This window comes from Theropithecus gelada, chromosome 12, assembly GCF_003255815.1.
Source record: "Theropithecus gelada isolate Dixy chromosome 12, Tgel_1.0, whole genome shotgun sequence".
NCBI classification, from domain to species: Eukaryota; Metazoa; Chordata; class Mammalia; order Primates; family Cercopithecidae; genus Theropithecus; species Theropithecus gelada.
Window position 1 is genome coordinate 114573681 of NC_037680.1, and position 26061 is coordinate 114599741.

The 26061-nt window shown below is 46.1% G+C and overlaps 1 protein-coding gene and 1 pseudogene across 3 annotated transcripts in view; one reads left to right on the forward strand and one right to left on the reverse strand.

Annotated features, from left to right (window-relative positions):
* The first annotated feature begins 13808 nt into the window (after positions 1-13808).
* The window catches only part of SCLY (selenocysteine lyase), a 40753-nt gene continuing 28500 nt past the window's right edge, over positions 13809-26061 (forward strand). The window contains exons 1-4 of one of the 2 annotated variants that reach the window (XM_025403942.1): positions 13809-14053; positions 17978-18090; positions 23140-23240; positions 24383-24563. In XM_025403942.1, coding sequence (XP_025259727.1) covers positions 13965-14053; positions 17978-18090; positions 23140-23240; positions 24383-24563 — 484 coding nt within the window. In that variant the 5' untranslated portion in view covers positions 13809-13964. The remainder of the gene's footprint in view (positions 14054-17977; positions 18091-23139; positions 23241-24382; positions 24564-26061) is intronic. The other variant, XM_025403943.1, reaches the window with a different exon arrangement.
* On the reverse strand, positions 19636-21030 carry LOC112635830 (annotated as a pseudogene). The gene has a single exon (XR_003122100.1). The product of XR_003122100.1 is annotated as a keratin, type I cytoskeletal 18 pseudogene (transcript).

Genomic DNA, 26061 nt, shown 5'->3' on the forward strand with positions numbered 1-26061 from the left:
CCACCTCTCTTACCCCAGGTTTCCATGGGTTACAGAAATTTATTTATTGAAAGAATTGTGGTTTGAAAAAATAAACTTCTTCAAGAAACCCACTGATGGGAGCATTTGGGGATCCTGCATTGTTAAAATATCTATTTGTTCACACAGGTAGATAAAGAACTGAATGATCTCTTCAAAAAATTCAGCTTAGGCCTTGTTGATTCTCACTGGCAAATTCACTGAGCCAGAGTTCTTCCGGTAAATTCACTGCTTTTTTTAAAAAAAAAGCTTATGCCAGGGCCAACTGGAAATGACAGTGCCTGCCCCAAGAGTTCCCTATGCTGGGGAAGAGAACGCCTGTGAACAGGGCCTCCATGCACAGCCGACTGGGGTAAATACTTGTCAGGGGGCACCAGTAACCAGGAGAGACTTACATAGTAGCCGTAGTGACTTAGCACTTCCCTTTAGTCTCTTCCTTGGGCCTCTGGTCCACAGTTCATGTCTGGGTGTTTCCCCTTCTCTGATAATGTAGGTGATGCCCAGGTGATGCTCTTGTGGCCTACAAGGCCTCCTCTGTCTGTATTTGTTGTATTTTTCAGTGTTGGTTTTTCATCACCTCAGTGTCCAACTTCATGATGTTCCTAGCAGCTCATCACTCCTATGTCATCCCTGATGCCTAATGTTGAAAGATTACTTTGTGTCAAACCAGTCATTGATATTACCAGATATCCCTTTCTAAAAATATGTCTTCCAACCTCAGTGACCCCGTTCACCTGTGTCCTTCTGCCCTCTCCTAACCATGGTGAGGTGGAGGAGCTGCAGCTGGTGCGGCCCTGTGGGTCAGTAGTCTCCTTTCCTATTCCTGAGAGGTTTCCGCCTCAAGTTAGTCTGAAAAGAGAAAACCTGTATCCCTGGGGAGTGCTGTGGCAAGGAGCCCCAGATAGACCAGAAGACACAGGTGGAGCCCAGTGACTTCGTGGATCCCACTCACATGACCGTGTGCTCTGCCACACCAGTCACAGTGGCATGTGACAGAAACCATGGTCATTGTAGGAAGGGCAGTGGGATGTGGAAGAGCTGGCGAGATATCCAGGCGAGACTAAAACCCGTGGGGATGGCCTCCCCACCCACATCCTCTCCACTTTACTGCCATAGAGGTTTCTGAAACACCTTTGACCATTCCACCTCTTCTTCTTGCCTTCAGAATAAGCATTCCTGTGCCTGGCATACAGAGCCCATTGTCACTGGGCCCCTGTTCACCTGCCAGCCACTGCCCTGAAGACCCTGGCCTCAAAGTAGTGCTTCCATGCTGTGAGATGAGGTCCACTCTTCCAAGACACTCAGCCTCCCTCTTGGGACTCCTTCAAGATTTAGTTCATGCAGTGCCACTGCTATGAAACTGTTCCTGCTCTTACAGGTAGATGAACACTTCCTGAGTATCCTCGTCTTTCCCAAGCTTCCAGAAGCACCAAGGGTGTGGACTGCACTTACTTATGTATTCCCGCCTCTCCCAGGAGTCAGGCCTTAGCCAGCTGCAGTAACTGAGCAGGTTACTACAATGTGATTTTTGGCGGTTGAGTAAATATGTAGTAGCTTAAGAGCACAGTACACCAGCTGCAAGCCTGCTTGTGGCAGTTAACCAGGAGCTGGGTGCACTGACCAGCCCAGGCAATAGCTGAGTTTGGCTTTGGGCACCACCCAAGCGAGGTAACTGCCTTCCATCAGCTGACAGATGCCAAGGCTGAGCAGAGTGTGCTTTGCTTGAGTGAAGCTTGTGGGGAAATGCTGCAGAAAAGAAGAAGTAATATCCTGGAGATTCTAAGGGTAAACATGATTTCAGAAATGAAGTGTAGGATCAAAAAAATATTTTAGGGAAGAAAAATTCACATGTTTAGGAAAATGCAGTAAATTGCACCTTTGACTAAAAGTTAAAAAGCCCTAAGTAGGCAATAGGCCAAAGTGAAAGGAAACAGAATGAAACTATAAAAGAACCTAGATGAGGAAACTAAAATCATCATCATAAAGTGCACAGCAAAGGGCAGGATTGATGCTGAGAAAGTAGATCAATGATGTGGAGGCAAACTTGAGGGATTCTCCCAGAATGCAGAAGAAAACAGACAAAAGCCATCAGAAGGAAGATAACAGAAAGGACAGAGGGGACTTGTGCTTACAGCTTGAGTAACAAGGATTGAATCTACCCTCCTATATGAAATAAGCAAAAACCCAACAGTATCTATGGGTTTTCAGGCTTTCAGACATGACATCAGGCAGTTCATGACAGCGATTTTAGTTAACAATCTCCTAACAGAAATGTCCAAGATACAAATGAAAATCACTCATCATACCAAGAACCAGGAAAATTGCAACTTAAATTAGAAAATACAATAAACTGACACTAATCATGAGCTGAATCAGATGGAATTTTCTTACAAGTATTTTAAAGTACCCATCATAAAAATGTTTCAAAAGCTGATTATGAATTGTTCTGAGACAAAAGAAAAAAATAGAATATCTCTACAAGGATATAGAACTTAGAAAACCAAATGGAAATTATTGAACTAAAATGTGCAGTGACAGAAACTTTAAAATTTTACTGGATGGGCTCAATAGTACAGTAGAAATAGCAGAAGATACAATCAGCAAATCTGAGGACAGATCAATAGAATTTACTAAGTCTGAAGAGGGAAAAACCAAAAAGGGGGAGTCCAGGAGGACAAAGCCTCGATGGAACAATGACGAAACATTCTATTTCCTATTGAGTTCCAAAAGGAGAGGAGAAAGGGAATTAACACTAAAAGAGTATTTGAAACAGTAAAGGTGAAAACTTTGCAAATTTTATGGAAAGACTGAAACACAGATTCATGAAGCTGAGTGATCCCCACACAGGATACACTCAAAGAAATCCATGCCAAGAGGCCAGGCATGGTGGCTCACGCCTGTAATCCCAGCATTCTGGGAGACCGAGGCGGGCGGATACCTGAGGTCAAGAGTTTGAGACCAACCTGACCAACATGGAGAAACCCCATCTCTACTAAAAATAAAAATTACTGGGCATGGTGGTGCATGCCTATAATCCCAGCTACTTGGGAGGCGAAGGTTGTGGTAAGCTGAGATTGTGCCATTGTGCTCCAGCCTGGGCAACAGGAGTGAAACTCTGTCTCAAAAAAAAAAAAAAAAAAAAAAATTCCATGCCAAGGAAAATAATAAATTAACCGTCTAAAAACTGAAAACAAAAAGTTCTAAAAGCAGCCAGAGGAAAACAGTGCATCACCTATAGGGGGACACCAGTTTGAAAGCAGTGAATTTCTCCTCAGAAATCATGGAGGCCAGAAGGAAGTGGCATGGTATTATAAAAGTGTTGAAAGAAAAATAACTGTTAACCATGAATTCTATATACAGCAAAACTTACTTTTAGGAATGAGTGAAATCAAAACATTCTTGGATGAAATAAAACAAGAAGAATTAGTTACTAGCAGATCTACCCATAAAGTTTAGCCAAAGGAAGTTCTTCAAACAAAAGAAGTGATAAAATAATGAATCTTCATAAATCGTATGTGTTGATTAAATTTAAAATCATGCTGTCTGATGCGCAACATAATGATATTTAAAGGTAGAGGAAATAGGGCAGGGTGCAGTGGCTCATGCCTGTAATCCCAACACTTTGGGAGGCCAAGGCAGGAGGATTGCTTGAGAGCAGGAGTTTGAGACCAGCATGGGCAACATAGCAAGACCCCATCTCTAAAAAATTAGCCCATCATGGGGCCTTGTGTGGTGGCTCACACCTGTAATCCCAGCACTTTGGGAGGCTGAGGCGGGTGGATCACTAGGTCAGGAGATCAAGACCATCCTGGCCAACACAGTGAAATCCCGTCTATACTAAAAATACAAAAAAACTAGCCGGGTGTGGTGTTGGGCACCTGTAGTCCCAGCTACTCAGGAGGCTGAGGCAGGAGAATGGCGTGAAACCAGGAGGCGGAGCTTGCAGTGAGCCAAGATTGCGCCACTGCACTCCAGCCTGGGTGACAGAGCGAGACTCTGTCTCAGAAAAAAAAAAAAAATTAGCCCATCATGGTGGTGTATGCCTGTAGTGACACCTACTCAGGAGGGTGAGGCAGGAAGATGACTTGAACTCAGGAGTTAGACGTTACAGTGAGCTATGACTTGCTACTGCACTCCAGCCTGGCCAACAGCAAGACCCTCTCTCTTTAAAAAGAAAAAAAAAGAATAAAATTAAATGCAAGTAAGATTTCCTTATTTCATTAGAAGTGGTAAAAGACACTAGCAGACTTAATAAGTCACATATGTATATTGTAATACCAGAGCCACTAAGGAAACTACAGAGACACACTAAAAGACAGTATGAATAGAAATGATATCAGTGAAATTGGCAAATAATTTATTTTGTTTTTTTAAAGACAGGGTCTCGCTCTGTCACCTAGGTTGGAGTTCAGTGGCTTGATCTCAGCTCACTGCAACCTCCGCTTTCCGGATTCAAGCAATTCTCCTGCCTCAGTCTCCCGAGTAACTGGGATTTCAGGCATGCACCTCCACACCTGGCTAATTTTTCTATTTTTAGTAGGGACAGGGTCTCACCATGTTGGCCAGGCTGGTTTCGAACTCTTAACCTAAAGTGATCCACCTGCCTCAGCCTCCCAAAGTGCTTGGATTACAGGCGTGAGCCACTGCGTCCAGCCAAGAACTTCTTAATCAAGCGATTCTCCTGCCTCAGCCTCCTGAGTAGCTGGGATTACAGGCATGCACCACCACACCCAGCTAATTTTGTATTTTTAGTAGAGTCAGGGTTTCTCCATGTTGGTCAGGCTGGTCTTGAACTCCTGACCTCAGGTGATCCACCCACCTCGGCCTCCCAAAGTGCTGGAATTACAGGCGTGAGCCACCATGCCTGGCACACTATCCCTCTTTCACATCCTCAAACTCCACATTAGCCTTAAACACATTCACAATGAAAATGCACAGCCTGGACACTACTGGAGGGAGCAGAACGTGGCTGGAGATCCTTCGAAGCCTCATTCCTGGAGAAATTTGTCTTTTTCTTGCTATGCTGCCCAGGCTGGAGTGCAGTGGCATGATCTCACCTCACTGCAACCTCCGCCTCCCAGGTTCAACTGATTCTTTTGCCTCAGCCTCCCGAGTAGCTGGACTACAGGTGTGCGCCACCACACCCTGCTAATTTTTGTAGTTTTGGTAGAGACGGGATTTGACCATGTTGGCCAGGCTGGTCTCAAACTCCTGACTTCAGGTGATCCGCCCACCTCAGCCTCCCAAAAGGCTGGGATTACAGGCATGAGCCATCTCGCCCAGCTGAGAAATGTGTCATTTAACAAATCTTGTAGTTCCATGAAAGACCCCACTTGCAAGGCTGTATTTGACTTGAGTTAGAGCTTACTGAGGACAAAACTGCTTTTCCCAGGTTGCAATATGTAAGTTCAATATTCTGTAATCATTAGCAATGAACAATCTAAAAATGAAATGAAGAAAAGCAATTCCATTTGCAATGGCATACAAAATACTTAGTGATAAATTTAATAAAAGAAACAAGACTTAAGAGACAAAAACTACAAAATGCCAGTGGAAGAAATTGAAGACAAATAAATGGAAAGCCATTCTGTGTTTATGCTTTGCAAGACTTAATATTGTTAAGATAACAGTACTCCCTAAATGATATGGTTTGGCTGTGTCCCCACCCAAATCTCATCTTAAATTCCCACGTGTTGTGGGAGGGACCCAGTGGGAGGTAATTGAATCATGGTGGCAGGTCTTTCCCGTGCTGTCCTCATGGTGATGGGTGAGTCTCACGAGATCTGATGGTTTTATAAGGGGGAGTTTCCCTACACAAGCTCTCTCTTTGCCTGCTGCCATCCACATAAGATGTGACTTGCTCCTCCTTGCCTTCCACCATGATTGTGAGGCCTCCCCAGCCATGTGGAACTGTGAGTCCATTAAACCTCTTTCTTTTGTAAATTGCCCAGTCTCAGGTATGTCTATCAGCAGCGTGAAAACGGACTAATACACTAAATAAACACACAGATTTAGTGCAAGCCCTCTCAAGCTAATCCTAACAGTCTTGAGAAAATTTAAGGGGTCCTGAATAGCCAACACAATCTTGAAAAGGGACAAATTTAAAGGACTCACACTTTGTGATTTCAAAACTTAACTATAAAGTCATAGTAATCAAGACAGTGACATAAGGAGACATGTATAGATTAATAGAGAATGAAGAGTCCAGAAATAAACCTATACATCTATGGTCAATTGAGTTTTTTTTTCCCAAGTGACAGGGGTCTCACTGTTGCCCAGGCTGAACTTGCACTCCTGGGCTCAAAGGATTTTTCCACCTCAGCCTCCTGAGGATCTGGGACTATGCCTGACTTGATCAATTTTTTTTTCTTTGAGGCAAGGTCTGGCTGTATTGCCCAGGATGCAGTGCAGTGGTACGATCTCAGTTCACTGCAACCTCTGGCCTCCCAGGTTCAAGCCATCCTCCCGCCTCAGCTTCCCGAGTAGCTGTGACTATAGGCATGCACCACCACGCCTGGCTAATTTTTTTGTATTTTTTGTAAAGACAGGGTTTCACCGTGTTGTCCAGGCTGTTCTCGAACTTATGAACTCAAAGCAGTCCACCCACCTCGGCCTGCCAAAGTGCTGAGATTACAGGCATGAGCCACTGCACCTGGCCTACAGTCAATAGATATTTGATGAGTATCAAGACAATTAAATGGTAGAAAGAATTGTCTTTTCTTACCTCATGTCATATAATACAAAGATTAAGTCAAATGAATTAAAGACCTAAATACAAGAGCCTGGCCAACATGGAAACCACGTCTACTAGAAGTACAAAAATTAGCTGGGCGTGGTGGTGCACGCCTGTAATCCCAGCTACTTGGGAGGCTGAGGCATAAGAATTGCTTGAACCCGGAAGACAGAGGTTGCAGTGAGCCGAGATTGAGCCACTGCACTCCAGGCTGGGCAACAGAGCGAGACTCCGTCTCACACACAAAAAAGGTTTACTGGTTGCTAGGGTATGGGAAATGAATACTAATGAGCACAGTTATTTCTTTTTGTGGTGATGAAAATATTCTGGAATTAGTGGTGCTGGTCACACAACCTTGGGAATAGATGAAAATCCACTGAATTGTGTACTCTAAAAGGGTGAAGGTTATGGTATGTGGATTATATCTCAGTTTTTGAAAACAGTATAAAGAAATCAAGACAGAATACTGAAAACTGTTCAGGTAACCCAAAGGAAGGCAAGTAAAGAAATACAGGCTGAAAACCAGATGAAACAAACAGAAAACGGTAGATTTAAGAGCTAACATATCAGTAATTATCTTAAAAAGTCAAAGATTGGCAGAGTGGATTAAAAGACACAACTCAATTATATTCTGTTTAGTAGAAACTCCCATCAAATTAAAAAACATTTGTAGATTGAATGGATGAAAACAGATATGCGGAATTTAATTTTAAAAAAAAAGCAACAGTGACTATATTGATATCTGATCACTTAGACTTCAGAGCAAAGAAAATTGGCAGAGACAAAGAGCGATATTACATAACAGAAGATTCACCACCAGACAGTCCTACGTGTGCCTTTACCAACATCAGACTCAAAACACATGAAGTAAAAACTGATAGAGCTGAGTTGAGACAAATCTGCAGTCATAGTTGGAAATGTCAGTTGCTGAGTCATTACAGTGAACATGCAATTACTGTATGCCCCAACTACTACATTCCTGACCATTTCTCCCACAGAAATGAAAACTTATGTTCACACAAAAACCTTTACACTAATGTTTATAGTAGCCTTATTTATAACAGCTATAATCTGGAATCAGCCCAGGTGTCCTTCAACCTGTGAATGGTTAAACAAACTATGGTACACATAGACCCTGGAATACTACTCAGCAATGAAAAGGAATAAGCTATTCACAGCAACTTGGATGAGTCTCCAGGAATTACACTGAGTTTAAAAAAAAAAAAAAAAACTCAAGAAATAACATGCTGTATGTTTTTGTTTATATAACACATTTGGAAAAACAAAATTTTAGAAACAGAAGAGTTTAGTGGCTGACAGGAGTTAGAGGCAGGAATGGGCAGGAGGAGGGGGTGGATTTGTTTTTAAGACTAATACAAGGACCCCTGTAATGATGGAAATGTTGTATCTTGATTGTGGTAGTGGATACACAAATGTACACATCAAAAAACTGCATAGGGCTAAACACCCCACAAATGAGTAAAGCTGGGGAAATCTGAATAAAAACAATGAATTGTATCAATGTCAATATCCTGGTTGTGAGATACATATATTTCTTTTTTTGATACAAAATATTGCTCTGTCACCCAGGGTGGAGTGCAGTGGTGATCTCGGCTCACTGCAACCTCTGCCTCCTGGGTTCAAGTGATTCTTCTGCCTCAGCCTCCTGAGTAGCTGAGACTACAGACACGCTCCACCATGCCTGGCTAATTTTTATATTTTTAGCAGAGGCGGGGTTTCACCATATTGACCAGGATGGTCTGGAACTCCTGACCTCGTGACCCGCCCACCTCGGCCTCTGAAAGTACTGGAATTACAGGCATGAGCTACCTCACCTGGCCCTTGTGATGTTATACTATAGTTTTCAAGATGCTAATCATTGTGGACAGCTGGGTAAAGGATTTTTTTTTTTTTTTTTTTTTTTTTGAGACAGAGTTTCACTCTTGTTGCCCAGGCTGGAGTGCAATGGCGCGATCTCGGCTCACTGCAACCTCCGCCTCCCAGGTTCAAGTGATTCTTCTGCCTCAGCCTCCCAAGTAGCTGAGATTACAGGCATGCACCACCACACCTGGCTAAGGTTTTGTATTTTTAGTAGAGATGGGGTTTCTCCGTGTTGGTCAGGCTGGTCTCGAACTCCCGACCTCATGTGATTCTTCCACCTCAGCCTCCCAAAGTGCTGGGATTATAGGCATAAGCCACCGCGTCTGGCCAGGATCTCTTTCATTTATTTACATCTGCATGTAAATCTACAATGATCTCAATAAAATTTTTAATTAAAAATATATATCCAGGCCAGGAGTGGTGGCTCATGCCTGTAATCCCAGTACTTTGGGAAGCTAAGGCAGACAGAGGCCAGGATGGCTTGAGCGCAGGAGACCAGCCTGGGCAACATGGTGAGACCCCATCTCTACAAAAAATACAAAAATTAGCCAGGTGTGGTGGCATGCACCTGTAGTCCCAGCTAGTTGGGAGGCTGAGGTGGGAGGATTGCTTGAGCCTGGGAGGAGGTTGCAGTGAGCTGAGATCACACCACTGCACTCCAGCCCGGGTGACAGAGCAAGACTCTTGTCTACAAAAAAAAAAAAAATGAAAGAAAAAGAAAAAAGATAAATATCCAGCACCCATCAGAGAAAATATACTATGCCTAGCATTCAATTAAAAATTACAGGCCGGGCTCGGTGGCTCACACCTGTAATCCCAGCACTTTGGGAGGCCAAGGCAGGGGGATCATCTGAGGTCAGGAGTTTGAGACCAGCCTGGCCAACATGCAGAAACCCCATCTCTACTAAAAATACAAAAATTAGCTGGGCGTGGTTGTGCATGCCTGTAATCTCAACTACTTGGGAGGCTGAGGCAGGAGAATCACTTGAACCCGGGAGGCGGAAGTTGCAGTGAGCCAACATCGCGCCACTGCACTCCAGCCTGAGCGACAGAGAGAGACTCCATCTTAAAAAAAAAAAAAAATCAAATAGAGAAAGACACTGGATGACTTTAACAGCAGGTTATATGTTGCAAAAGAAACATGGACTTCAAGACAGAGCAACAAAGACAATCCAAAATAAAGGAAAAAAGTGGGAACCTCTCCCGCCATGAGAACTTCATGAGCTGTGAGATAACTCCTAATTGTGAATCGCCAAAGAAGCAGGGGAGAAAAATATTTCAAAAGAAAAATTGTCCAAATTGATAAGCACTCTAATCCAATGGATCTAGAAAGGTAAACAAACCCAGAGCACGAGAGCATGAAGAACGCCACACCATAATGAAGTCTCATAGTGAAACTGCTCAAAACCAGTGACAGAGCAAAATATTTTAAATACTTTTTAAAATTGTTTGTGAAGAACGGGATCTCGCTATATTGCCCAGGCAGGTCTGGAACTCATGGGCTCAATCTGTCCTCCCACCTCTGCCTCCCTAAGTGCTGGGAGTACAGGCATGAGCCACTGTGCCTGGCCAGAGCAAAATATTCAAAGCAAGCAGGAAGGAAATAAAGAGACAACATAGAGAGGAACAAAGATAGGGGTGACAACAGATGTCTCGTGCAGACAACACAAGCAAGAAAATATTAAAGTAACTCTAAAATGCTGAAAGAAAAAAACTCAAGCCAGGATTCTAGATCTAAGGAACATATTAAATATGAAGGCAAAATAACGAGTTTTCGTGTGTACAAAAGCTGAAGGAAGCATACCAGCAGACTAGCAATACAAAGTCCTCTGGCAGAAGAAATGATACCAAATGGAAACGTGGAACCACATCAGGGTTTCTCCCCTTTGGCACTGATGACACTTTGGGGCTAATAATTTATTGTGGGGATGCTCAGTAGTATAAATAGCCCCTACTCACTACAGCTCAGAAGCACCACAGCTCCCGTTATGGCAACCTAAATTGTCTCCAGATACGACCAAAGGACCCCTGGAAGGAAAAATCACCCCTGCCTGAGAATCACCGTATTCAATGGACGATTTTATTTCATATTTTCCATCTCTATCCTTTTGAGCAATAATCAGAGAATTCCTAGGACCAGTTCACGAATTCACTCCTCAGCTATGCCTATTCTGCTCTTCAACCCATCTGTTGGGGGGTTCTGAAAAAAAAATTTTTTTTTTAGAGGAATTTTAGGTTCACTTGAAAATTGAGGAGTTACCATATATCCCCTGCCTGTGCACACACACAACCTCCTCCACTATCAACATCCACTGTGGTATTTTTTGTTAATAAGTGATTAACCTTCATTAACAGATCACCTATAGTCCATAGTTTATATTAGGATTCATTATTGGTGTTGTAGCTTCTGTGAATTTTGACAAATATATTACATGTATCCACCATTATAGTATACAAAATAGTTCACTGCCCTAAAAATTCTGTTCTCTGCCTATGCATCCTTTCCTCCCCCAACCCCTGACAACTCTGTTTTTTAAACTTCGATTATTAATGTCCAGTATCTCTTTTCACTGTTGTTTCATGACTGCCTTTTTTTTTTTTTTAATAAAATACCCATTTGTCTCAAGATCTTGCTGTACTGGAGACTTACTCTGATAGCTCTATTAACTTTTTCCCTTAGCTGAGAATTCTATTTGGTGCATGTGCTATCTTCATGGAGATGGCATTCCTCAAATGTCTGGCCACTATGGGGCAATTGCGTTTCTATTAGAGACATCTTGGTAGGTCATCTGTTGCGTGTGTGACCGGTACACTTGGAATGGTGGTAGCTGCTGCTGCATGTTGCACCCTACACTGTTTTCAGCTGGGCTATCTCAACACCTAGGCTTCTGTATGTTTGTACTCAATTCTTTCTGGGTATCAGCATTCCATGTTGGACACTATCTTGTCTGACTCCACCACTACACTCACTATGTCCACCTGGAAACACAAACCTTATTTCTGCCTAGGTGGCCCAAGGAGTGCTTGGGATGAATCATCACCTTGTCCGTTGTCCTTAGGCTTCTATCCTTACGGCCTTCCAAACAGATTTAGAGAATGAACTCTCCCCATACCTATCAACTTCCCTAGCCATCTTTGCTCTTAACTTCATCCCCTATCGTCTCCTCCAGGACTTTGGCTCCTCTTTCTGGCATGGCCTGTTAGCTACCTCCCTTTACCCTATGAACATGTTCAGTCTCTATTTGCTCTTAATCTTTTTCTTTTTTTTTTTTTTTTTTTTTGAGACGGAGTCTCACTCTGTCTCCCAGGCTGGAGTGCAGTGGCATGGTTTCAGTTCCAGTGTGTAACCTCCACCTCCTGGGTTCAAGTGATTCTCCTGCCTCAGCCTCCCGAGTAGCTGGGATTACAAGCATGCACCACCACACCGGGCTAATTTTTGTATTTTTAGTAGAGATAGAGTTTTGCCATGTTGGCCAGGCTGGTCTCGAACCCCTGACCTTAGGTGATCCACCCACCTCGGCCTCTCAAAGTGCTAGGATTACAGGCGTGAACCACTGCGCCCAGCTTGCCCGTAATCTCATACGCCGTTTTAATTCCTCCTTTCTCAACCATTTTAAGAGTTGAGTGCATTCTTCATTTTTTCATATCCCATCTTTGCATTCTAACTTCCACGCCTCTCCGACAACTGAGGCTTCTTCGCTAGTTTATTGGTGCCTCCTAATTGTTATGCACAGTAGACTTCGGATTGCCTCTCAGTCACACTTGACACTATTATCTGTCTTCTTGGCTTCTTTGACATTCCTTCCCAATTCACTTTCCTTTCCTCCTCTTTTGACTGTTCTCATGCTCCTGTGCATCCATTTGCTTCTTAAATGTTGGCGGGCCCTTTGCTATTGGCTGCATTTGCAAGAAATGAGCTGCGTTTATAGGGAAGAATGAGAGAGAACGAGTCCAGAAATGTGCAGATCTGCTGTGCTGGAAAAGTCAAGTTATTCTGGACCCCAACAGGATATAAAATAGAGAACGCCCCTGAAAAGCCAATTAAAATTCAACCTCTTGGCAAAGCATGCTTGAAATCGAATTTTGGCTCCACCACTACTCCTGTGAACTTGGGCAAGATTCCTTTCTGTATCTTGGATTCCTCATATACAAGATACCTACCGGACTGGGTTAATCATCCATATTAAATTAGTGAACACATGAAAAATACTTAGAACACTGCCTGGCATAGTTTAAGGCTCAATTAAAGTCAGACACACTATTATGCCAAAACAACAACAAAAACAACAACAACAAAAAAAAAACCAAGGGATAGTAGGACGGCTTCGTGAGAGTTCAGGGATTTTTGCTCCTTTTTACCACTTTCACAACTGACTTTTCTTAACGGTTGGTGGGACATCTGAATGGTGGATGTTTACACTTGTGACTGTCTCACAGACAACTCAACATGTCCAAAGCTCAACCCATCATCTTTCCCCCTCCCGTGTTCCCTCTTACCCCAGATAAAGGCCCTAACATCTTTCCAGTCACTTGGCTAATCCTTGCTTCCTTCCTGTCCCTCATGCCCCAATTCCTATTTAACGGCCTAAACAGATCTTGAATTAATCTTTTCTGCGTTTCCACGCCCACTCAGAGTCCCTCATTTCTCGCCCTATTTTTTCAATGCCCTCCCATCCTCTACTCCAGATCCCCTTCCTCGACGCGTGACTCCAACTTCACGACATCCACGTCCCCTATGGAGCCGCTCCGACTACGGACGCGCAGGTCCAGCGGACCTGCTCATCGCTGACCAGGGCGGCCTGCGGGAGACCCTCGGGGCCCTGCCCCTGCCGCCGTGGTCCCGGCACTTCCCCTCGAGTGGTCGCGGCGAAAAAGGCCACGCGGCCCCGGCTCTCCCGGAGCGCACGGTTCCACGCGCATGCAGCCAGAGGGGGGCACGCGCAAGATAGCACAGCCGCCTCGGCTTCTCAGGTCCAGCTCCGGCCTAGCCTGCTCTTACGCCGACTAGCCGGCCGCAGCCTGATGGCGGCCCAGCCCCCGAGAGCGAAGGTCACGAGGCTCCCCCGGAAGTGAAGTTGCGGGGATTTGCGCCAAGTTCCCGGGAAGCTCTGTGACGCGCTAGGCCCCGCCCCAATCCTTTACCTGACCCCCGCGCAGCCCCGCCTCTCACTGGGCGCGCTGCGGCCTTGTGAAGCGGGCGGATTGGCTGGGGGCGCTTCGCTCAGCCAATCCGGGCGCGTCTGGGCGTCGCGGCCCCGCCTCCTGCCCAGCGCTCGGGACTTGCAGCGCTCCGCGGGAAGAAGGCTGGAGCCCCGGTAGCCGTGGGGCTGGGATGGAGGCGGCAGTGGCGCCGGGGAGGGATGCGCCCGCACCCGCGGCGAGTCAGCCCAGCGGCTGCGGAAAACACAACTCGCCGGAGAGGTGCGCGCCGTCAGGGGAGGGCCGGGGAGGCGGCCGGCGTGTCCCGCGCGGGAGGACGGAGGGCGCTGCCGGCCTGTGGCCGCTCTCGCGTGGGGCGTCCCGCGCGGGGTTGCCCTCGAGGTCGGTCTAAGTCAGGGATGCGAGCTTCGAGGAGGAGCAGGTGCGAGCTGTGGCCCGGGAAGGGGCCACGGAGAGGTGACTTTGGGGCCGAAACTCGAGTGACTTCCAGGGGTGAGGTTTACAGGTTCTGGGGTAGCAGAGCCTGCCAGGAAGAGGGCACAGCAGATGCGAAGGGCAGGGGACTTGTCGGAGGTGACCCGGCGGAGCCCCTGACCCGGGAAGAACTTAGGGGTTCATTCGGAGCCTTATGGGGCCTCGGAGGTTGATCACGGAGCGATGCAATTTAAGTGTTTTGAAGGAGTCCTTCTGGCTGTTTCCTAGAAAGTAGGAGCGCGGGTAGGCCTGGGACGGGAGGGAGCCGGGAAGCCAGTTGGGGATCTTGTAACCGTCTAGGAGGGAGATGTGGTGTGCCCCCAGAAACGGATGCATTGGTAGGAAGCTGTTGCACCGGGACAGGTGAAAGGGAATTAAGGATTCTCCCAGGCTACTGGCCCAGCTGCAGGAAACTGGGGATGGCCACCGCTGAGAAGCGCGGAGACCCGGAGTGGTGTCCACACTTGTTAAGTCCGAGAAGGGCGGGAGGCAGGGGTATGCATTTTCCGGTCTGTGTGTCTTCTCTCTCTCTCTCTTTTTTTTTTTTTTTTGAGACGGAGTCTCGCCCTGTTGCCCAGGCTGGAGTGCAGTGGCGCGATCTCGGCTCACTGCAAGCTCCGCCTCCCGGGTTCAGCCATTCTCCTGCCTCAGCCTCCCGAGTAGCTGCGACTACAGGCGCCCGCCAGCACGCCCGGCTAATTTTTGGCATTTTTTAGTAGAGACAGAGTTTCACCGTGTTAGCCAGGATGGTCTTGATCTCCTGACCTCGTGATCCGCCCGTCTCGGCCTCCCAAAGTGCTGGGATTACAGGCGTGAGCCACCGCGCCCGGCCTGTGTGTCTTCTTTTCCAGACCCCTCTTTTTCCTTTTTGTGAGCTCATTCGCTACCCATGCTTAGAATATGAGGGGTCCAGGCCTAAAGCACACACATTTGGCATTCTACTTTGGTTGGAACAAAGTGAAGGGATCTGGGAAAATATCCCCTATGGAATCAGTGGAGCGAGATTCCCAAGACTTTTTAGTTTTTGGTTAAGAAACTAATAAAGTTGAGCCTGCTCATCCAATACTGATAGCATTTTAAGGAAGCAGCAAATAATGAAGCAAAGGAATGTGTAAAGTATTAATCTGAAATTCAAGCCATAGATTTGTTCAGCCCGGCAGCAGATTGAAGAGCTATAGTCACCCAACAAACACTAGCTCGACTAAGGTCCTTTGGATGCTTATTTATAGGAAAGAGAAACAGATTTAAGGACAAATGCAAAGTCAAGCCGGGCTGGGGGTTTCCTGGGACTATTAATGTCTCACGGGTCTGTGTGAGGAGACCACCAAAAAGGCTTTGTGTGAGCAACAAGGCTGTTTATTTCACCTGGGTGCAGGTGGGCTGAGTCTGAAAAAGGAGTCAGCAAGGGTGGTGGGATTATCATGAGTTCTTATAGGTTTTGGGATAGGGGGTGGAGTTAAGAGCAATGTTTTGGGGGCGAGGGTTGGATCTCACAAAGTTCTCAAGGGTGGGGAGAATTACAAAGAAATTTCTTAAGGGTGGGGGAGATTATCAAGAACATTGATCAGTTAGGGTGGGGTAGAAACAAATCACAATGGTGGAATGTCATCAGTTAAGACTATTTTCACTTCTATGGATCTTCAGTTGCTTCAGGCAGTCTGGATGTATCCATGCAGGTCACTGGGGATATGATGGTTAGCTTGGGCTCAGAGGCCTGACATTAATACTAGTACCAGAGTGGTAAAGGACGGCAAGTCAAACTTGTCAAAGCCTTGTACCTATTGAGTGATTTTTTTTTTTTTTTAATTGAGATGGAGTCTCACTCTGTCACCCAGGATGGAGTGCAGAGGCACAGTCTCGGCTTACTGCAACATCCACTGCCCGGGTTCAAGTGATTCTCCTGTCTCAGCGTCCTAAGTAGCTGGGATTACAGGCATGTGCCACCACGTCTGGCTAATTTTATTGTATTTTTAGTAGAGATGGGGTTTTGCCATGTTGGCCAGGCTGACCTTGAACTCCTGACCTCAGGTGATCGGCCCGCCTTGGCCTCCCAAAGTGCTGGGATTACAGGCACAAGCCACAGCGCCCAGCCTATTGAGTGATTTTGAACAGAAAAGATGCTTCATTACAACTAATGCACATTTTGTCCACACTCTGTGTCTTAACAGCCGTAGTTAGTCGTTGTATCTGGGGTTTCATGTGGATTGGTGTAAGTGCTGTTTATTTTAAAACTAGGTAAATTAATATCAGGCAGGACTACTACACATGTTTCTAAAGGCTTTCAAAGATTTTGGATATTAGTAAAAACATATACAGATAAATTTTACTTAGTGAGGGATCTTTCAGGGAATCTGTACTTTCTGTGGCATTTATTTTGTCATCTTATAAAAATCAGGCCCCTGCTGTGTGGCACCCATGGGCTTCCGCATTGGTGACAGGGCAGTGAGGAAAACAGAGCCCCTGTGCCCATGGAGCCATACTTCTGTCAGTCTATGAAGGTGGACAGTAAGGGAACAAGTCTAGTGTGTCACATGCTGCTGCTGCCTGGAAAGGAAGGAGAGAATGGGACCTGGAGGCTGGGGAGGGAGGGACATAGGTGGCTGCAGTTTTGTGGGTTTGTTTGTTTGTTTGTTTGAGACAGAGTCTCACTCCGTTGCCCAGGCAGTGGCGTGATCTCGGCTCACAGCAACCTCCACCTCCCAGGTTCAAGCGATTTTCCTGCCCCAGCCTCCCTAGTAGGGCTAATTTTTGCATTTTTAGTGGAGATGGAGTTTCACCATGTTGGCCAGGCTGGTCTCAAACTCCTAACCTCAAGTGATCCACCTGCCTTGACCTCCCAAAGTGCTAGGATTATAGGCATGAGCCACTGTGCCCAGCCAGCTGTAGTTTTAAACAGAGCTGCGGGGCAGGGGGTCACAAGAGGACTAAGTTGGAACAAAGATCTAAAAAAGTAAGGTGGAGGCAGGGCATGTAGTTTTTCTGGGCAAAGAAACGGAAAGTGCAAGGTCTGGGGCCAAAGTTCACCTGCCCCAGGGAGAAGCCCAGGTCACCACGAACCCCATAGGCCATCGCAAAAACGGGTATGGGGAAATAAGGCGAAACTCTGATGAAGTTAAAACAGCAGACAGGAAAGTTCCCTTGGGAATATGCAGCTGTTCCCCTCCTTCCATAAGAAAGAGGCCAGCGATCTGCCCTTTATAGCTGTCAGATGGGTAATCTGGGCCCAACAGACTGTTAATCCTACCAAGGGGTAGAAAGAGTGTTTGTTATTAGAGGCAGGATCTGGCTGTGTTGCCCAGGCTGGAGTGCAGTGGCTATTCATAGGCGCCATCATAGCTCACTGCAGCCTCAAACTTCTGGCCTGAAGAGTTCATTCCGCCTCAGCCTCCCCCGTGGCTGGGACTACAGGCATGATCCACTGTGCCTTGCTAGAAAGAAATTTTGAAAACCTAAATGAAAATCCAAGTCCTATCAATTATAAAAGAAATTGGCAAAAACTAGATTATTAGAAATTGTGCATACGTTTTCCACAAGTAGTGCAGATCCTGGATATTCCCAAGTGCAGCTTGTGGGTGTCTGCAGTGCTTATGCAGGAGACCGCCGTGCCCTTGACGTTATTTGCTCCTGCTGATGGGATAGACACAGAGCAGCCGTATTTCCCATGTGCTGTCTCCTTTTCCTTAAGGGGTGTCTTTGCTTTCTTTCCTTCAGGAAAGTTTATATGGACTATAATGCAACCACTCCCCTGGAGCCAGAAGTTATCCAGGCCATGACCGAGGCCATGTGGGAAGCCTGGGGCAATCCCAGCAGCCTGTATCCAGCAGGTAATTCTAGAAGATGCACATGTTCACAGATGGGAGATAATGGGGATGGGACGCCCTTAGAGAAACTGCACACCCACATGTGATGGCTTTGTTTTGAATAGATTTCTGTTAGCTGCAAATCTTTAGCTGTAATTTTTGATTGTTTCTTTTCTGAGAAGTCCCAATTTGTCAGCTGAGCCTTGCTGCTACTGTAGTCTTTAACCTTTAATGTTTAATCTTTAACATGCTGTCCTGTCACCCTTTCCCAGATGAGAAAGGTGTCCACTGAGAGTTCCTTGCAGTGGCTGTCAGTGCCTGTTGAGCACTGCACAGATCTAGCTCAGTCAATCCTTACAGAATTCGCAAAATATGTCTTTTAGGTCATCAGGATAACGTACAATCCTGGCCCTTTTTAAAAATGAAAATTACTTTTTCATTAATTAGTTATAAATATTCTTATATGTTTCCAATTTATTCTTATTGTAATGTAGAGCATTAAATTGGAGGTTTTGGAGAATAATTTGCTTCAAGTCACTTATATGGCAGAGTTACATTCTGTTTTTCAGATAGATGAGCAAACTCAAGTCTTACCTTTCTTATTTAATGTTTATTAGGGATAATTAAGATAAACTATGTTAACTGTGGATTATGATGAACTAAAATAATTTCAAACAGAATATTGCCAGGCCATCTGGTTTAGTAACACTTGTGTACAACTTTACAGGTTTAATATGTTCTCATATTCAGTTGCTGTTAAGTTTCACAGCAACTTAATAACAAAGCCCTCAGCTTAGATACTAGTCATTCATTAACTTACTTGTTGGCTTATTTGTTGGTCTATTCTGGCTAATCTTCTGCACATTGCCTTGTATCCAGTCTCTCCTTTAGTAAAATTGAACTTTCTGACATATTAAACTTGAAAATACGGAGAATAACTAAATGCCGATGACAGGCATTGTCTCATGAAAAAGTCTGGGAATCGCTCTCACGGAGAAATCATGTTCTGGACCTGAATGAAGCCTGGCAGTGGCTTTTAGGTTTCCTTGACAGCCTTTGTTTCCACAAATTAAGAACCATAAACTCAGAAGTGTTGCAGTTTACTTTCTGTTGCTACTCTGATAGAAATGCAAAAGAAAAAAAATCAATTTATAGAGTGGTTTAATTATTTTCACAGTATTATTATTTAAACATTATTTAATAATATTTAAGTATTATTATTATTATTTTGAGACTGAGTCTCGCTCTCACCCAGGCTGGAGTGCAGTGGCACTATCTCAGGTCTCGGGTCACTGCAACGTCCGCCTCCTGGGTTCAAGCGATTCTTCTGCCTCAGCCTCCCAAGTAGCTGGGACTAGAGGCGCGCACCACCATGCCCGGCTAATTTTTGTATTTTTAGTAGAGACGGGGTTTCACCATATTGGCCAGGCTAGTCTTGAACTCCTGACCTCGTGATCCACCCACCTCGGCCTCCCACAGTGCTGGGATTACAGATGTGAGCCACCACGCCCGGCCTAAATATTATTATCTAAAGTCTTTGAGGGAAATTTATTTTTATTTTTATTTTTATTTTTGAACTCTGAACTTTTTATTGGCCTTCTGCTCCCCAAAGGGTACCCTGCTTCTGCTGGCTTAATGCCTCAGAACTTTGGTGTCGTTGGTCTCAGACACCACTTTGCCATCCACTATCCGGCGGGTGGTGGTCTTTTGGATGGTTTGCGTGGAGTTGCTGCTGTCCAAGGCATCACCAAGATTGAATTCCTCGCCATCTTCCAGCAGGCGGCGGTAGGTGGCGATCTCAGCTTCCAGCTTGACCTTGATGTTCAGCAGGGCCTCATACTCCTGGGCCTGTCGCTGTCCCTCTGCCCGGGTCTGTGCCAGCTCTGACTCCAGGTGCAGTAGGATCCCATTGAGCTGCTCCATCTGTAGGGCGTAGCGGGCCTCCACCTCCCTCAGGCTGTTCTCCAAGCTGGCCTTCAGATTTCTCATGGAGTCCAGGTCGATCTCCAAGGACTGGAATGTACGTCTCAGCTCTGTGAGCATCATCTCAGCAGCTCCAACGTCGGCGGACTGTGTGGTGACCACTGTGGTGCTCTCCTCAATCTGCTGAGACCAGTACTTGTCTAGCTCCTCTCGGTTCTTCCGAGCCAGCTCGTCATATTGGGCCCGGATGTCTGCCATGATCTTGGCGAGGTCCTGAGATTTGGGGGCATCTACCTCCACGGTCAACCCAGAGCTGGCAATCTGGGCTTGTAGGCCTTTTACTTCCTCTTCATGGTTCTTCTTCATGAAGAGCAGCTCCTCCTCGAGAGCCTCGATCTCTGTCTCCAGCTGCAGTCGAGTGACATTGGTGTCATCAATGACCTTGCGGAGCCCATGGATGTCATTCTCCACAGACTGGCACATGGCCAGCTCTGTCTCATACTTGACTCTAAAGTCATCAGCAGCAAGACAGGCATTGTCAATCTGCAGAACGATGCGGGCATTGTCCACAGTATTTGCGAAGATCTGAGCCCTCAGGTCCTCGATGATCTTGAAGTAATGGCTCCAGTCTCTGACCTGGGGTCCCTTCTCCAAGTGCTCCCGGATTTTGCTCTCCAGCCTCCGGTTCTCAGTCTCCAGGCTCCTCACTCTGTCCAGGTAAGAGGCCAGGCGGTCGTTCAGGCTTTGCATGGTCTCCTTCTCGTTCTGGATGCCTCCCATTCCTGCCAGACCCCCGGCCATCCCTGAGGCCAGGCCCCTGGACCCCATGCCGCCCCGGAAGCTGGTGGAGCGGGACACGGAGATCCAGGAACCAGAACCCCCGGCGCCTGCATAGACACTGGCCACGCTGCTGACCGGCCAGGCGCCGTAGCTGGGCGCCTGGACAGAGCCCAGGGACCGGTAGTTGGTAGAGAAGGTGGAGCGAGTGGTGAAGCTCATGCTGTATGGGAGGAAGGCGAGATGACAGGACTCAGGCTTTGCCGACGAAGAAGAGGGAAATTTATTTTAAGGAAAATGTTGAGGATGTGGGGAAAGATTTTACATACCTAAGATACTTATCACAGTCTTGCTTATAATAGCAAAAAAAAAAAAAAAAACCTGAAAATAAGCTCAGCGTTCATGAATGTTTGTGAAAAATAAACTATCTTCGGCAAAACAGAAGAAACCTTGTGAGCGTGGCCCTGTTGTGCGTGTGGAGGTCTCTTTACAGCCTGTTGCTGGAAGATAGCCAGTGCTCAGACCTCCCCGTCCAGCCCACTGAAGTCACTACATCGTCATAGTGACGGAAGCCTCTGGAAGCTTCACTGTATACCTGTGAGAAAAGGAGCGTGAACAAGGCAGCTGATCTCTTAGTATCATCATGAAAACAGTTTTGACTTTGTGGAGCTCGTGAGAGGGCCTTGGGGTTTTGGAAACCGCTGACGTAAGCGGCACTGACTGACTAAGCATCAACTGTGTACTCAGCACCTTGCTGGGGAGGGAAGAAGCACGGTGCCCAAAATGTGTTTGGGTTTTTGAGGCATTACCCTGTCCACTATGTGGAGAACGGACCCTGGTGGGGGCCTGCTAGGAGAACATCACAGCAGTGGCCTTGGCTTGGTTGGTGGCTGGGCAGTGGAGAGGCGGAGTCAGGTTCGGAACGTCTTTTGAACACAGAGCCTACAGCATTTGCTGGTGGATTAATTGGTGGGGAAAGAAAAGAGAAAGAGCCTGTGCTTTTGCCCTGGGCTGCTGAGGGATGGAGTTGCCATTTCCTCAGTGTATTAGTCTGTTCTCATGCTGCTAATAAAGACCTACCTGAGACTCGGTAATTTATAAAGGAAAGAGGGTTAATGGACTCACAGTTTCTCATGGCTGGGGAGGCCTCACAATCATGGAGGAAGGCGAAAGAGGAGCAAAGTCACACCTTACATGGCAGCAGACAAGAGGGCGTGTGCAGGGGAGCTCCCCTTCATAAAACCATCAGATTTCCTGAGACTTAATGACTGTCATGAGAACAGCATGGGAAAGACCTGCCGCCGTGATTCAGTTACCTCCCCCCGGGCCCCTCTGATGACACGTGGGAATTATGGGAGCTACAATTCAAGATGAGATTTGGGTGGGGACACAGCCAAACCATTATCACTGAGAGAGGGAAGGCTGAGAGTGAGGGTGACAGTTTATTATGGTAACTTTTAGTGTCACCAAGTAAAATGCTGGAGTTTTCCTAAACACCATAGGCCTTAGGTGTTTAGGAAACTGCCACTAAAACTGACATCTATACAGTAGCGTTAAGGAGCGGCAGAATTACTTTGTGTATTTATTTTACCTCAGCTTTTTATGTTTCTCTTTTTTATGATGTTTTGTAATAGTACATGTTTTAGTGGTGCCTGTTCAATTTTTTTTTTTTTTTTTAAACAAGACTGAATGGTCAAAAAAGTTTGGGGACTCCTGGTGTGTACAGTAAGGATGGTCACTGAAACTTTCAGAATTCCTATGCCAGAGCCTTACTTTCTTTGCCCCAGCAAGCATGGTTCCTGTGTTTTCCTTCTAGCCAGTGAAACTGGGTGATGGCCGGATGCATAGCCCTGTTTGAAAGCAGGTGTGTCCCTGAGACAGTAACCTTCGCAGCCCAGGTACACCGTGGGCGACATGCAGAATGAGACATGGCACTGGACTTTGTGTTGAGGAGTCATGAGTTCTGTTTTTGCTTATTTTTGTTGTTTGCAACTCATTCCATCCTTTCATTCTCCACTCTTGTTGAATGGGAAGCAAGGCAGATGGCCACAGCTTCCCCCCGCAGCAACTGGTAAGAAGAAAGCCACATCTTGTGGGACGTCCAGGTTCTTAGCCAACCTCCCGTACTTGTTTCTGGGTCTCATGGAGTTAATAACTCTCAGTTTGGTCACTGGTTCGCTGCTGTCTCACGGCCGCCCCTTTGCCAGGTTGTGTCTAGGTTGTAGTGTTTTGCTGTGCTCACATTAAGGGGGCAGGTTTTTCTTAGAATGGCCCACGCAGACCTCTTACTCCTTTGTATTTGGTTGTCCTTTTAGAAACGTTGATAGGGCTTGGTGAAGCAATGTTAACGAATTTCCTTTTTGGTCCCTCAAGGAAGAAAGGCCAAGGATATTATAAATGCAGCCCGGGAAAGCCTCGCGAAGATGATAGGGGGGAAACCTCAAGATATAATCTTCACTTCCGGGGGCACTGAGGTAAAGCTTCTGAACACGCTCACGTTCTTTTAGCTGCAAGTTATAATAAAATACACAGAAAGTGATTCCCTTTTGCTACATTTTCATTTAAAGAAAGAGTAGGCCAGGTGTGGTGGCTTGTGCCTGTAATCCCAGTACTTTGGGAGGCCAAGGCAGGAGAGTTGGTTGAACCTAGGAGTTTGAGACCTGCCTGGGCAACATAGGGAGAGTCCATATCTACAAAGAAAAAAAAATTAGCTGGGTGTGGTGGTGACACCTGTAGTCCCAGCTAGTAGGGAAGCTGAGGTGGGAGAATCATTTGAACCCAGGAATTCAAGGCTGCAGTGAGCTATGATCACGCTGCTGCACCCCATCCTGGGCAAGAGAGTGAGACCCTGTCTCAGAAAGAAAGAAAGAGTAATGTGTGGTCTTGCTATATTGCATACTAGCTCGAGATAATTAGTATATATCCTTTAAGTAAATTTCAGGTAGCTAATAGGATTTTCGTAATGTAATATGTAAAGTAACCTGCTTTGCATTGTTATTTCCATAAAGGTTTCCCCATCATTTTTGCCCTGGAATCATTCCTTTTAATCCCTAATTGATAGATATTTAAGGGCTTTCCAAGGTTTTGCTGTAAGAAACAGTGCTGCGCTTAATGTTAATAAATAACCTTTATACACACTATTTGGTTTCACTGTGAGTGTAGCTGTAGGAAAAAGTCCAAGAACTGGACTTGCTGGGTCACGGGGCTCATTTGGTAGATGTGACAAATGGCCCACAGTAGAGGTTGTACCAATTTATACTCCCACCAGTAGTGAGTGGCTGGACAAAATACTCTTTATGGCAGATTTATAAAATTTAAAAATTCATAATATTCTATGCATATAACAAAACTGCACTTATACCAATACATTTATATAAATTCTTAAAAATTAATAATATTGCTTAACAATAAAATAGACATGATTGACTGGAAATGAATCTCAAGTTTTTGAATGTTGGAAAACCCCAAATCTTTCAAAAGGTCCAACTCAGGAAGCTGAATTTCTTTGAAGCTTTTTTGATATTAGCCACAAAAGAAATTAAGTAACAGAAATTGTTGCTCTAACCCTTACCTCAGCACAGTTTTTGTAAATGCTTTTTTTGCTGTATCTCTGCAGTCAAATAATTTAGTAATCCATTCTGTGGTGAAACATTTCCACGCAAACCAGACCTCAAAGGGACACGCGGGTGAGCATCACAGTCCAGTGGAGGGGGCCAAGCCCCATTTCATTACTTCCTTGGTGGAACACGACTCCATCCGGCTGCCCCTGGAGCACCTGGCGGAAGAACAAGTGGCAGGTGAGTGGGTGCAGGGTGGCCCTGGGGCCAACCTGCTGGGCTCCAGCTGTGAGGCGGGGAGCGGCCTGCAGGCAGAGCCCGGGATCCACTGCGGAGATGTGGATTCAATGTACCACTCACTGTAACTCCCCGGTTCTGATGGGGAGCCAGGCCCTGGCGCCTTGGTGAATAGATGCCCCTCACTGCGCTGGGCTCCCTGGCTGCCCCTCTCAGTGCAGAGAGCAGCTGCCACGAGGGCGTCAGCCAGTGTGGCCAAACCTTCCCTTAGGAAAAACATCCAGAATGAATATGTAGAACTAGCCATTTGTGTAAACTGAGTGATATTTGAAACTTGCATATAAGAAATATTTAACCTTTAAATAGTACGCCTGCAAATGGGCAAATGAAGCTTGTCATTATTTGGTTTTCATCATAAAATCTCAGCTCCCACGCTCCTCTCCCATGAAGGGAAAGGATCAAATAGCCCTAAACTTCAGGTGTGAAGCCTAGAATAAGCGAGCTGCCGCACCTGATCTCAGCACCCATGAGGCAAGGCCTCCCGCTGTGTGCGGAAAAGCGGAGCGAGGTGGTGCCCAGGTGCAGCAGGAGGCACAGGGGCCCGCGGGGAGGAGGAGGCTCGCTGCAGCAGCAGTGGCTCTGTGGCTGTCACACAGCACAGACAGAGCCACCTCTCAGTTTTCCTGCCATAGGACGTCCCAAAAGGGAGTGACATGTTCACCAGGTGTAGACCATTAACTTGTAAAACTGAGGCAGCCCATTAATCAACACTGTCCTTGAAACAGATTTTCTTCTCAGCCTGAGCTTTCTTGTGTAATCTATATGAAAACCTGAAGGTGAATAAAAAGAAAATACATTTGTCTTCAAGATTAAGGGACTGTGGCTGAACTGCTTGGTTTGACTATGAAGACTTTTTGGAAAAAAAAATTTTTTTGGCCGGCTGCAGTGGCTCAAGCCTTGTAATCCTAGCACTTTGGGTGGCTGAGGTGGGTGGATCACTTGAGGTCAGGAGTTCGAGACCAGCCTGGCCAACATGGTGAAACCCCATCTCTACTAAAAATACAAAAATTAGCCAGGCGTGGTGGTGCATGTCTGTAGTCCCAGCTACTGGGAAGGCTGAGGCAGGAGAATCACTTAGACTCTGGAGACGGAGATTGCAGTGAGCCAAGATCACACCACTGCACTCCAGCCTGGGAGACACAGCAAGACTCCATCTCTGGGGGAAAAAAAATTAGCATTCTATTGAGTGGGATTGCTGGGTCATGTGGTAACTATCTGACAACTTTTAAGGTAACCGTTTAACCTTAAGCTTTGTTTTCCAAAGTAGCCGCACCGCTTAGTACTCCTATTTGCAGTGTCACAGGGTTCCAATTCCTCCATGTCTTTGCTGACATTTGTTATCTGTCTTTTTGATTATTGCCATCCTAGTAGGTGTGGTTTTGATTTACAATTCCCTGATGGCCAGTAGTGTTGAGCATCTTTCATGTGTTCATTGGCCATT